This window comes from Misgurnus anguillicaudatus, chromosome 22 (genome assembly GCF_027580225.2).
Source record: "Misgurnus anguillicaudatus chromosome 22, ASM2758022v2, whole genome shotgun sequence".
Lineage (NCBI taxonomy): Eukaryota > Metazoa > Chordata > Actinopteri > Cypriniformes > Cobitidae > Misgurnus > Misgurnus anguillicaudatus.
In genome coordinates, this window is record NC_073358.2 from 35,768,051 (window position 1) to 35,780,891 (window position 12,841).

Genomic DNA, 12,841 nt, shown 5'->3' on the forward strand with positions numbered 1-12,841 from the left:
CAGCAGAAGTCACACACTGAATCATAATAAGTATGAATTGCCTTTATTAGTTAACAAAATAATGCAAATTGCCACAACATTTGTAAACATCTTATCCGGTGTCAGAAAGAATTCCACCAAAGCATAATAAGTAACACAAATTTCATAATATAAAGAGCAGACAGACAAAAATTCTAATGTAACTTATGTTTGTAAACAATAGCATAGCATTGGCCCTCTCTAGATGTATGCACCGTATTGACCAACATAACAATAACATCAATGAAACATTTTTTTTCAATTTTTAAAGGTTTATGAAATAATACTTGAACAGGTATCTTTCTCCCTTGTGATCACTCAGAGTGCGAATCACTGGATGTCTCCTGTGACTCGTCTTCATATCTAAAAAACTTATTACTAATTGCCTTTGCAATGATGTTTTCTGCTGACAGTCTTTGGTCTAAATAAATTAATGCTTCAATAAGGTTGTTGAAATCTGCCTTCATTCCCTCCTTTTCCAACCAGACTTTTAACAGTTCATAAACTTTGTCTTCTGGAATAAGAGACTCTGCGGTTTTTATTGCGTTATCACTCAGTCCAATAAACCGGAAAAATCTGTTATGGTAGTGGACATCAATTTCCTCAAACAACTCGAACGTTTTCTTCAACGATTCTTCTCCTGAAAGACATTACATGATGACAAATTACTTTAATAACTCTAAAAAAAGCATACTACATAAATAATGTAATAATAAAGGTGTAGGCCTCTTACCGTTCAACGGAACAAGTCTTCTTGATTGCTCACGGTCCTGAAACCACAAACATTTTAAGAATTTATCATCTTTAAAATTCACTTTGAAAGAAATCAGAAAATAGCATTGTGATTTGTTAATTTTTTTAATGCTGTTAGTGTGGGTCGTGAACCGGCAGAGTCATGCATTTCACCAGCAAAACTTAGCTGGTCATTCCTGGGACCAGCAGCCAAAAACATAGCACATACTGGCAAGCAGCTTTCATTTATCAAAATAAATAAGCTTGCTGAATTTTGTCTTTAAGCTATAGAGATGTTAAACACCAATGAGCATTTGGTCGATGAAGCAGATGTTATGAAATCAGAGCAAGCAAGCAAGTTTATTTACAGTATATAGCACATTTTTTAAACAACAGAATGTTGCTCCAAAGTGCTTTACAAAAATAAAATGAAAACATTAAAAGCAAACAACATTTAATAAACCCAAACAGCTCAACAATTAAATGCTAAAGAAAATAAATACGTTTTTAAATAAGACTTAAAAACAGCATTTGAAGGAGCTGCCCTCACATGGAGTGGGAGACTATTCCAAAGTTTCGAACCTATCACGGAAAATGCATGCTCTCCTCTCGTTTTAAAATGACCTTTAAAAGCCTTTGGTCTGAGGACCTAGGGACTCTAGAAGGAGGGTAAGGAATGAGAAGATCAATAATGTACTGAGGAGCTAAGCCTGAAATTGCCTTATAGACAAACAAAAGAATTTTAAAATCTATCTGGAATTTAACAGGAATCCAATGTAAGGATTGCAGTATGGGTGTAATATGGTCTCTCTTCCTAGCTCCTGTTAAAAACCTAGCCAAATGCATGCGGGCTAAGGCAGTTTGGGGAAGTCCAATACAGTGTTTCCGCTATATACATTCAACCGTGGCGGCCCGCCATGCCTAAAACATCCCCGCCACGCCTGCGGTTGTGGATAGAAGGGATACAGCAAATGAAATCTCGCTGGATGACCACTGTTTTAATCTAATCCTTCAACCAAACCCAACTCTAAACACAAAATTTCACACGATTGTAGGATGTATTTGTATCTCATTTAGCCAGAGCCGCTGTTTTCATCCTAATAATCCTACCTCCAAATCTAATCATTAACTTTTCGGCATTTGCTGTATCCCTTCTAGACAAAACCCACGGCGCCAGCTCGCAAAAAAGCTACATAAATGTCCGCTCTGCCAGACTGGCTGTCTTAGAAATAAATTCCTTTCTGGATTCGCGTTGTTAACTCATTTATAAATAAATCTCCTAAAGTATCATAATTTCTTCCATGGGTTTAGTTTAATGAAAAATAGATTTAAATCAACAGAGGATGATTAGGCTACGTCTCTGTTTTGAGAAATAATAATAAAATAAATAAGCCTATACGAAATATGTTACACTTAAATAATAATTAAATTGACAAAACGAATAAAAAAGTATTTGAGTTTCTGTTTTTTTTGTGACGCGCTGACCAAAGCAGCAGAAAGCACGTCATGTTTTTAATGATTTTAAGTAAGCACAAAGTTTTCTCCTTATTGTGAGTTTACACAAATAAAAATACATAATTTGAAGTTTCGAATATTGTTTTACTTTTATCTTTATGACTATAAATTTAGGGTAATTTAAGGTGCAAGGTCATCACGCATTTGATGTTCAACGCGGACGCAGCGCAGGGCTGCGAGAAAAGACATGATTAAACTTTCGATTTAACATATAACAAGTTTTTGGACATTCATTTGGAATCACTGTACTCAGTCATATTATCAACTTATATGGTCATTAGTTATTCAGAATAAGCGCAGTAGCGCGCTGCTGACCGCTCAGCTGTCAATCAATCTTCTGTGCTTTAGATCGACACTCACAAAGTTTCACATTAAATGATATGATATTTTTCCAAAAACAAAAGGCTAAATACTGAATACTACTTATATGCGACTGCAAGACATTAATAGTCGAATCTGTTTGTAAGGAAACTTACATTATTCCCGTGGAAGAGAAGAACGTTGGTAATAGAAACTTGAGGCAGACGGTGAGACTGTTTTATCTGTTTTCAGACGAAACAGCAGGGTCGGGGTACCCGCGGGATTTGATGTAACGGGTGTAATAATATACTATTTGCGTGTCATTTGTGTTGTAGATGCAGGTCGGGACTCAATAGACAAGAGTAAAATGCGGGTCTAACATCCAAGACCAAAATTCGACTCGTTTTTAAATGGCCCCGTGCTTTGAGTTTAAGATCTGTATGAAGACCGTTAAAGGTTTCTATTCAAATGCGCGATTTGCGGTTTTACCGGCTCGTGGTCTTTATGTCAAATGGTCAGGGTGTGAAATAAAATAGCTGATGATTGATGTTCGGTCAATCACAGTGGTGCGGATTATCAAACAGGACTGTGCGTGAGTTTGCAACAGCTCTGTAACGCTAAACACGAGCACAACTTGCAATGCACACTACGTTACATTAAAACTACAATGAAATATCCGAACTACATTAAAACTACAATGAAATATCCGAACTACGTACGTAGCTATGTCACGTTTTTTAAGAAAATACATTTTAGATCAAACATAGAAAAGCAATATGCTATAAATATAAGCAAAAGTAAATGACAGCATGAAAATGATAAAAAATACATGTTAGTTTACTGTAGCCTATATTCTACTTTAAAAAAAAAAGTACATTTATAATCATCATTTTTTTATGTGCGCCCCCTGCCGCCACAGCTGAAAAAAATCCTAGAGGAAACACTGCAATATATAACGTATTACAATAATCTAGCCTTGATGAGATAAAGGAGTGAACCACAATTTCCAAATCCTTTCTGGATAGAAAATGTTTTACTTTGGCAATTGATCTCAGGTTAAAAAAGCTACCTTTAACAATGGCCCCAATCTGTTTGCGGAAGTTTATGGATGAGTACATTATTACCCCAAACTCCTAATGTTGTCCTCAAGCTTTAAAGACAGGGAACCTAGCTGATCAGCAAAAGCATGTGTTGTGGCGGAACCAACAATCAAAACCTCAGTTCTGCTCTCATTTAATTGAAGAAAGTTATTAGAAAGCCAAAGCTTTACTTCACAGTACATATTCCTGTACTTTTTGGAGAGTGCATGTTTTATCTAAGCTCACAGGAAAATAAAACGAGTATGCAATACTGTACTTCCGAAAAATAGAGCTTAGAGGAAGCATATACAAAGAGAACAGCAACGGTCCTAAGATCGACCCCTGAGGAACACCACAAACTAAAGGTGCCGATGTTGAAAAAAAAACTTTATCAGGAGGTGGTGATAAAGGTGCATTGTGTAACTTTTAGGCTTTGTCCACACAAAGCCGATGCATTCCCTATCCGATCATTTTTTTTCCTTGTGCTAAAAGAATAATTTGTAAACACGGCGTCGTCTCAAGAAATATCTGCGCACACACGAAACCACTGAAACCGACTGAAAGCGGTGTAGTATATATGCCGGACCAGTATGTGGCGCTGTAATTCTGCCACAGATATACACTATACACGAAGAAGACAACTTTGAGCATGCGCATAACCAACGTATGGTGTTGTCCATTATCGCTTGTTGCTCACCACAATTGCATAGAGGCAATAGATTTTGCTGTAATAAAGCTAGTAGGCTTAGTAGCTTCTGTAACACGAACACAATCACGTAGTCTGCCGTTATTGTTGTTGCTGTTACGTGTGATGCTTCCGACACGTGATGTGATGACGTTTTCGCTTCACAAAATATACGGATTGGCTGTACACACGAAACCGCAAGGGTGTCGATTTCAGATTTATCCACTTTAGGACCCGGTTTCAAAAAATAGCGGTTCACTCTCTCAAAACGCCGGATCCGTGTGGATGAAACGCCAATACGATAAAAAATGTATACGTATACAGTGATACACGTCTCCGTGTGGACAGCCCCTTAGAAAGATCTCTTGACAGAAATGCAATATACATAACTATATTATCAGTGATGTATAAAGACCTTACATCAGTCCCTCCAGGAAAACGCGATTATGCAATCGCATGATTAAATGCATAATCAGCCAAAGTCCGCCTATTTTTGCGGGGGGCAAATTTTTTAAATACGCTGCACTTTTGCAGCATAAATTGCAGATTTCTGCTCCCTTAATATGTGGGGCTTGCATGATTTCATAATCCCTGCATTGTCGTAGCAAAAAGTCATATACGTCTTAGCAGAAAGTTGAAAAATGTTGCATTTACTTGACACAAGCGCAGCATCCCCTGTGGAATGTTAGGAAGTGACGTAATTACGTGACGGGAACATCAATATAAAGCTGCAAACAGTTTTGGCAAGTTCTTGCAATTTTGGCAAGTTCTCGCAATTTCATCGCTTAAAATTGCAAATATATCCCGCATATTCCATCACATTTTTTAAGAAAACGTGCCACAAGATCAGAGTTTTTCTGGAAGGACAATTACATAATCAACTATTGTTTTTATTACCTTTGAATGAGCCGTTTTATCTACATACTTCCTTAAATGGAAGTCGGCATTTTTTTACAGTAGCCCTAAATGGACAAACTGCAATACAGAGCGCATTTCGTCACTACGTTGTCTCAGAGGATGACATGTTTGTCCTGTGGCGGCTACGGTAGCTTCAGCTATGCATTTTGAAAGGGAAGGGGTGAGCTGTGGACTGAGCCGTTGGTACCAATTCACAGTCTCACCACTAGATGCCGCTAAAATCTACACAGTGGACGCAACGTTTAGTAACATTTTTAATAAACTTCACTCAACTTCAACTTTGCGTTTCTAAGTTCACCAGAGTGTGAGACTGCTGAGCAAGTGCAAAGCTTCCAGGCTGGTTAGCATGGCTGGGATGGGAGTCATATTAGGCATAGCAGACTCAGTTTTGAAGAGTTGGCAGTGTCTCACAGTCCCCCGTCTTTCTCCACCTCTGCTGAGGCAGGAGATTCGGTACCCACCACATAGTTTAGCTCAAGGAATGGCTGCAGTGGCGAGGAGTCATCCATCTTGGAATTCTGCCTCTCTTCCCTCAACTCATCACCGTCACCCTACAAAGCGAAAAGAGATTGTATGTCATAACTCGTGGGTACAGTGTTCAATGGTGTTCCTTCACAATATAAGAGTTTTTTGGGGGGTAAAACTAATACATACAACAGACTTGTGTTCATATTCTCTTTAGTGACTTGAAGAACCTCAACATGCAAACAAATTTTGGGCAAAAAAACCCAAGTTCAAGAGATTTTAAAGTTTTGGGCAGTGGGTGCGATACAGAATGTGAATAAAACTGACAGGGGCTACTTATCAGATTTGATGGGCTTGTTGCTCATTTAGGAAACCCATTAAACTTACAGACTTACCATACAGATCTTGACCATTTCCTTTGGACTTCTTGGGGCTACTAAAATTAAAAAAGATTTTGGGACAACAAAGAAAACAACTAAAGACTATTTGCGAAAGATGAACTGGAGGATGTTAAGGTGTGTATCATACTTGCTCTTTTACCAGATTTTGACTTCTTCCAGTAGACAATACTCACAATGCACACCAGCATTGCAATCAGTGGCAAAACAACAAGAAACATCACTGTAGGACACACAAACAATTGTGCAATTGAAGTGTAAATAACACGTACAGTGTAACATGTACTTTAGCTGAATTTACTGAGCTATAGTGAGAATGTATCGCAATACTACATAAAATGTTACTGTACCTGAGAGAGAGCCGTCCGGAGAGTTTCTCTTTCTACAAACTGTGTTGGAATTGACTGTACAGCTTTCTACTATTTCCTCATCATCTTTGCATCTTTGTTTAACAAAGCAAATTTTCTTAACATTTGTGCACTTATTTGAATCAACCAACAATGAAAAACAATAATATGCTTTACAATAGGAACATACTTGCTGCATTTCTTGCACAACTCACATGCCTGGTCCGGTAAACAAAATGACCCCCGTTTGCACACACACCGTGTGTTCTGGGTACTCGTGCATACCTCTACAGTGTCCTGATCTATGAAAACCAATGAATGGACAGCAGATAATTAAAAACTGAAAGGTCATCAAATTTGGTTGTAAAAAACACTCACCTATGCGGCACTTTGTACAGGATAAACACTTTTCCAGTCCATTGCCATGCTCAGTGTAAGAGTCAAACGGGCATGATTCACATTCTCCTTTTTCTGAATTATTAACACAAGCTCTTTTCACATGGGTTCCTACGGAAGATGATAGAGCATCAAGTTATTTGAAATGTTGTACAAAAGTAAGAACGATTTACAATACATTTACTAATCAGAATAAAGGATAAAAGGCATGCTTAAAGGACAAGTTCGGTATTTTACACTTAAAGCCCTGTTTTCAGATTGGTTATGATGAAATAGAACGGTTTTGACTGAAATTTGGACATATGATGCTGTCCCGAGAATTTTCAGGTGTTTGTTGTTTCACCAACCACCTCTACAATGGCTGCATAGGGGCACTGGAACAATCCTTCCTAAAATGCATTAAACTTTAGTTTACAAAGACATGAAACTCACCGAGTGGTCAGGGGTGTTTACTGATATGCTCACACAAAAATCGCTGCTAAAGATGCATTCCAACAGGTTTTTTACCATTCGTTGTAAACTTGTGGACCTATTTTTCCAAACGCCTCACACCCGTACAATATTCCGTTGAGAGCTTGAGTAATAGACACTCCAGCCCAATTGGTGGCGATAATCCGCCTTTGCCAATTGCAAGAATACAAACAAAGTTCCCGGCGCGAAGTAATATCGTACCTCACAGCACATACAAGTCAATGGAGTAGGACAAAAACTACGATAAAACCTGTTGGAATGCGTCATATGTCCAAATTTCAGTCAAAACTTTTCTATTTCATCATAAACAATCTGAAAACAGGGCATTAAGTGTAAAAAAACTTGTCCTTTAATTTAATACACAATGATTAAAAGAAGGACATTTTTAAAGTCAAATCAGAATGTTTTTAACCATGATAAAGGTACTATCATGCATTGAGTAATTGTGGTGGATGGGTCAATGACATTTGTGTCCGTATGGTTCAATTAAATATAAAAGGGTTAAAATTTCAAAATAAATTTGCAGATTAGAAATCTAAAATTTCTATTTTGAAAGAATATTTGGGGGATAATTGCAAAAATGTCAAGGTGGTGTAACCAGTCTGTGCCAATTGGTGTAACTAGTATTTTTTTAAATAAAATAAAAAAATATTCATAAAAAATGTGGGAAAAAATATAATCATCTAGTTTAGTGTAATATGATATTTTTTACATACATTTTTACATCATTTGTCAAAGATTATTTATATATATATATATATGTATATATATGTGTGTGTGTGTGTGTGTGTGTGTGTGTGTGTGTGTGTGTGTGTGTGTGTGTGTGTGTGTATAGTATACACATATACATATACATATATATAAACATATACATATACATATATATATATATATATATATATATATATATATAGTTTAAATTAAATGGATTTTTGTAATATTTGTCCTGATGTGTGCATATATATATATATACATACATATACACACACACACACACACACACATACATATACATATATATTTATTTATTTATATATGCAAATGTCATTTTTTAATTGCATAAAGTCAACATAAATACACTATGGGTTGGTTTCCCGGACAGAGATTAGCTTAAGCCAGGACTTGGCCTTAGTTTAATTAAGATATATAACTAGTTTTAACAAACATGGCTTACTACAAACATTGCTGATGTGACGTCTTACATTTATTTTAGTCTAGGACTAGTCTAATCCCTGTCCGGGAAACTGCCCCTATGTGCATTGAATAAACCTGATTTTTGAATTTCTCATCTTGCCAAACCATTTTTGTCACCGACACTGTTAACTAGCTTTCTATGTTTATTCAGAATCCTGTAGTTTTTATTTACCAGCTGGGCAGTTCAAGCAGCAAACTTTGTCATTTGCATATTCCAGGCCCTCTCTACAGGAAATGTCTCGTCTTGATCTGGTTTTAAAGGATCCTTGGGCCCAGGCCAAATCCAAGTGACTTTTAGCAGTAAGTATGACATTCAGTAACAACAAAACCTACACACAGAAGAAACAAAATACAAAGCATCCTTTAAACATTTCACTAAAATGAGGTGGTAATAATAAAATCTTGTGTTTCAAAACTGGGGTTTTGGTCATTTAATTTTTATCTGCATCCAGGGCCTCTCAAATTTAGATTTTGAGGGTTTTACCTAGGGGGGATATACAATACATAGTCTCTGTTTACATTTAATGCTTTTCACCTGTCTGGTTCAACTTATAGAAAAGATCAAATTAATATTTTGTCAACTTCTTCTATTGAAAAGACAGGTCCACAAAAGTAATTCAAGTATTATTTATGATTCATATAGATGCACCACTCTATGACAAGTTATGTCATCATTTTAATTTTGAATTTAATTTTGATTAAAATTATATAAATCATTCATTTGCATTATTTCTTGGTTGTTATGTGCATTCTACAAATTGCTTTGTTGTTTCAACTCATGTACAAACTATGACAAAACTACAAACAAACACAGCAATTAGTTTAATATAACCTAGAAAATATTGATATTTCACTCAAACAAATTAAAGTATTTAGTGTGTTCATATGAAGGTAATGTAAAGGTTTACATCCAAAAAGAGATAAAAAATGTAATATTTACACTGATTATGAATCTCTCAAAGATATCTGATTTTGTACCTGCAGTGCATTACATTTTTTATTTAATTTTTTTCCATTATCAACACAACATAACAAAAAGTAGTTATGTCATCGATAGTGATCTAAAGCTTGCTAGTGTGTGCCTTAGTAACATTTAAAAGAGGCAGATATTTGACTAATCTTAACATTAAACGTTAAAAAGAGTCACTGTGCTATAAAATGTGTTTTAATTCAACGCACACTAAAGTAATACACAATAACAAGCCACGAGACAAATATATAAAAACAATAACAAACAAACAGAATAGGTTTAACTTACCAATAAATTCATGTATTTCATAGTAAACTCATAGTGTCGCTTTCTCCGTATGAATTGAAAAGGGTCACTGTCTCACTCATGCGCTGCTACAACAATTTTAACTGTTGAAAAAATTAGGAATTACAAAATAATGAACTTAAACCTGACCGCGCTAAAATACGAAACAACTCTTACTATGGTCGAGGATTACTTAATGAATATTAAGTAGATTGTGGTGACGTTGCTTTATAAGCTTCTGCATCATCCAGTCACGTGCTCTAATTAATATTCATGATCTAATTATTCGCCATCGTACACAACTACTAAATTCACCCATTGGACATACAATTATTTATGTGGGTAAATCAATTGCACAGTAACATAAATACAAACTTCCAAACATTTTAATATTTGAAATACTGAAAGACAAAAAAATATTTTACCCCTTTTTTTTAATAGTCACTGTATGGTTGTTCGACTTCATATGCGGGTCTGCCTATGACATAAAAGTACCGCGAGAGCGAGCCCAATATTGTGCTTTCAAATGGCTCTCGCGATAATTTGATATCATTGGCCGATCGGTGATCGCACCGCCTCATAAGATAAAGTGAAACACGCCTTCTGTCTTTTTTCCAACTCTCCCCACACACTCAGTTATTATAATCAATTTCCGAAATGTAAGCCAATTTGTGTCAGTTTGGCGCTATCTGGCAGAGAATTGTCTGTGACAGAGCGATAGTGTGAAATACAGGAAGCAGACACACAACTGTTGTGTGATGATTTGTATGAAGGAAGGTGGGAGATTCCTGTTTGTTTATTCATTTACCGAGTCTAAGGGGAATTTCATCCTGCTGTTTCAGAATGCAGGCAAAGGTCACGCTCTTCACTTTCAGCAAACAGTAAGACCATGTGATCTATTCATTATCTATATTACACTACACGATTTCATCCTGATATAAACTACATTAGTCTGTGATAACTACTGTGGCTTTCTTTCTTTCCTGTTTCTATCTTAGTTTTAATCCAATCGCAACATTGTTTCTGTGACTTCCTGAAAACTGATTTTTTTTGTCCCTTAAAGGGGGGCCGGGAGATGGTGCCAGGGGGGCCCCAGTTTTATGACATTTTATAAAATACACTAATTTATCATGAATTCTGTGTAATTAAACCTAAAAATAAGGCTACTAACCAACAACAATACTTTGTATAACTTAATATGTTTTGTTTAATTAAAATGTAAAATTTTAGAACATTTTTTGTCATAAATTTTCTTTGGGGGGGCCGCGAAGGAATGCACTGTACACAAGGGGGGCCGCACGCGGAAAACGTTTGAGAACCACTGCCTTAAAACTAACAATGTCAACATTGAGACCATATACAGTAGGCCATATACAGTACTAAATTCCTTTTAGTGTGTTTTACTTTGTGAATTGTTTGATGTATTGACCAAATGTTTAAGTTGCTCAGAGAATTGATCCAGTGTGTGGCTATATAACACACAAACATCTACAGTACATGAATGTCACCATGGTTATGTTATCTGAATCCTTTTTCTGTCCCAAAGTCACGTATGCGTCTTTTGATAAGAAGCTCTGAAAGAGGTGTTGTTTGAGATAAAACTGAGAAAAGATACAGAGTTGTGGACATAGCACCATACATTTCTGAACCAAAAATTACTGAGACTTTAAAGGGATGGTTCACTTTGGGGTGAGAGTTTTGTCATAATTTGCTCATCCTCATGTTGTTCTAAACCTGTATGATTTTTTTTTCTGATGAACACAAAAAAGAAGATATTTTGAGAAATGATGGTAAACACACAGCAGTAAGTGACCATTGACTTCCATGGTAGGATAAAATATTTTGGAAGTATTGTGATAAATGACTAAGAAAATATTTTGATAAAAGATGGTATAAGCACACAGTTAATGCTACCCATTAAATTCCATCATATTTTTTTATTCCTACTATGGATGGAAGTCTATGGTCACTTACTGCTGTGTGTTTACCATCATTTCTCAAAATATCTTATTTTGTGTTCATCAGAAAAAAAGAAATTCATGCAGGTGAGGATGAGTAAATGATGACAGAATTTTCATTTTAAAGTGAACTATCTCTTTAAGCAGAGGTCTTCAACCTTTTTCAGGCCAAGGACCCCTTAATCGATTCAGAGGAGTAGCAGGGACCCCCAGTACATTTATCAAATTAAGACAGGATTTACATACTTTGTTATGATGGTTACATTAAAAAATATATTTAAATAATCATTTTGGTATACACAATCTCATACTGTTAACATGTTACATAACATTTAAAATGTACTGAATAGAGTTTAATGTGGAAACCTTCATTTTAACCAAGTTTTAATTAGTTATTAATGCATTTTGATGCCTAATTTAATAGAAAAAAGATCAAAGAAAATTGAAACATTATTTGGAGGACCCCTGATAACACCACTAGGGACTCCCAAATGACCCCGGACCCCCTGTTGCAGACCCCTGCTTTAAAGTAGGGCTGTGCAAAAATATCGACACAGCTAACTACCATGATATTTTTTTCCACGATAGTGTATATTAATATTTCAATGTCTACTATCAATATTTTTACATATTAATAATCCCTCTGTGTGCGCCAAAAACGACCTCCTCCACCGCTGTTGTAGTTGTCTGTCATATACGGCCAATATCTCAGAAGTTAGCAGGAGTGAAAAAACGGCAGAAAATTTTAAAACACTTGCAGCTTTCGTGTGGACGCACTTTGGCTTAAAAAAAGGGGGGTGGGGGGAATTCAGCTCTATTTTTTAAATTTTTAATATAAAAAAAAGCATTGCTATGTATCGCAACATGCAACGTATTGTATCGTACCATGATACATTGTATCATGACCCATGTATTGTGATACGTATCGTATCGTGAGGCCCTTGCCAATACCCAGCACTACTTTAAAGCACTAGTAACATTTCTTCTTTGTAAACTTTTAATATGACAAGTTTTCATTGCTCAATTATTCAGTATAATTTACTGAATTATCAAACCCCTGACCTTTGTGATGCTAACGCAGTGCTCTACCAATTGAGCTGCAGGAACAAA

At 35.9% G+C, this 12,841-nt stretch overlaps 1 protein-coding gene and 1 long non-coding RNA gene across 6 annotated transcripts in view; one reads left to right on the forward strand and one right to left on the reverse strand.

Annotated features, from left to right (window-relative positions):
* Positions 1–27: 27 nt before the first annotated feature.
* hdr (hematopoietic death receptor) lies at positions 28–9,984 on the reverse strand. Of its 4 annotated transcripts, none has more exons than XM_055199197.2 (10): positions 9,777–9,984; positions 8,691–8,847; positions 6,836–6,964; positions 6,648–6,759; positions 6,461–6,552; positions 6,253–6,333; positions 6,108–6,145; positions 5,709–5,798; positions 752–788; positions 28–658 (listed from the first exon to the last, which is right to left on the reverse strand). In XM_055199197.2, exons 1-10 carry the CDS (start codon positions 9,795–9,797, stop codon positions 333–335), a joined length of 1,083 nt encoding a protein of 360 aa, XP_055055172.2. In that variant the 5' UTR covers positions 9,798–9,984; the 3' UTR covers positions 28–332. The 4 variants fall into 4 exon arrangements, with proteins under 4 accessions (XP_055055172.2, XP_055055170.2, XP_055055171.2 ...); XM_055199195.2 differs by having other exon boundaries at positions 6,241–6,333; XM_055199196.2 differs by having other exon boundaries at positions 6,108–6,148; positions 9,777–9,983.
* A 348-nt stretch (positions 9,985–10,332) lies between these two features.
* Positions 10,333–12,841, forward strand: part of LOC129440097 (uncharacterized) — a 53,757-nt gene continuing 51,248 nt past the window's right edge. The window contains exon 1 of one of the 2 annotated variants that reach the window (XR_008643005.2): positions 10,333–10,654. This is a non-coding gene — a long non-coding RNA (uncharacterized lncRNA). The remainder of the gene's footprint in view (positions 10,655–12,841) is intronic. The other variant, XR_008643004.2, reaches the window with a different exon arrangement.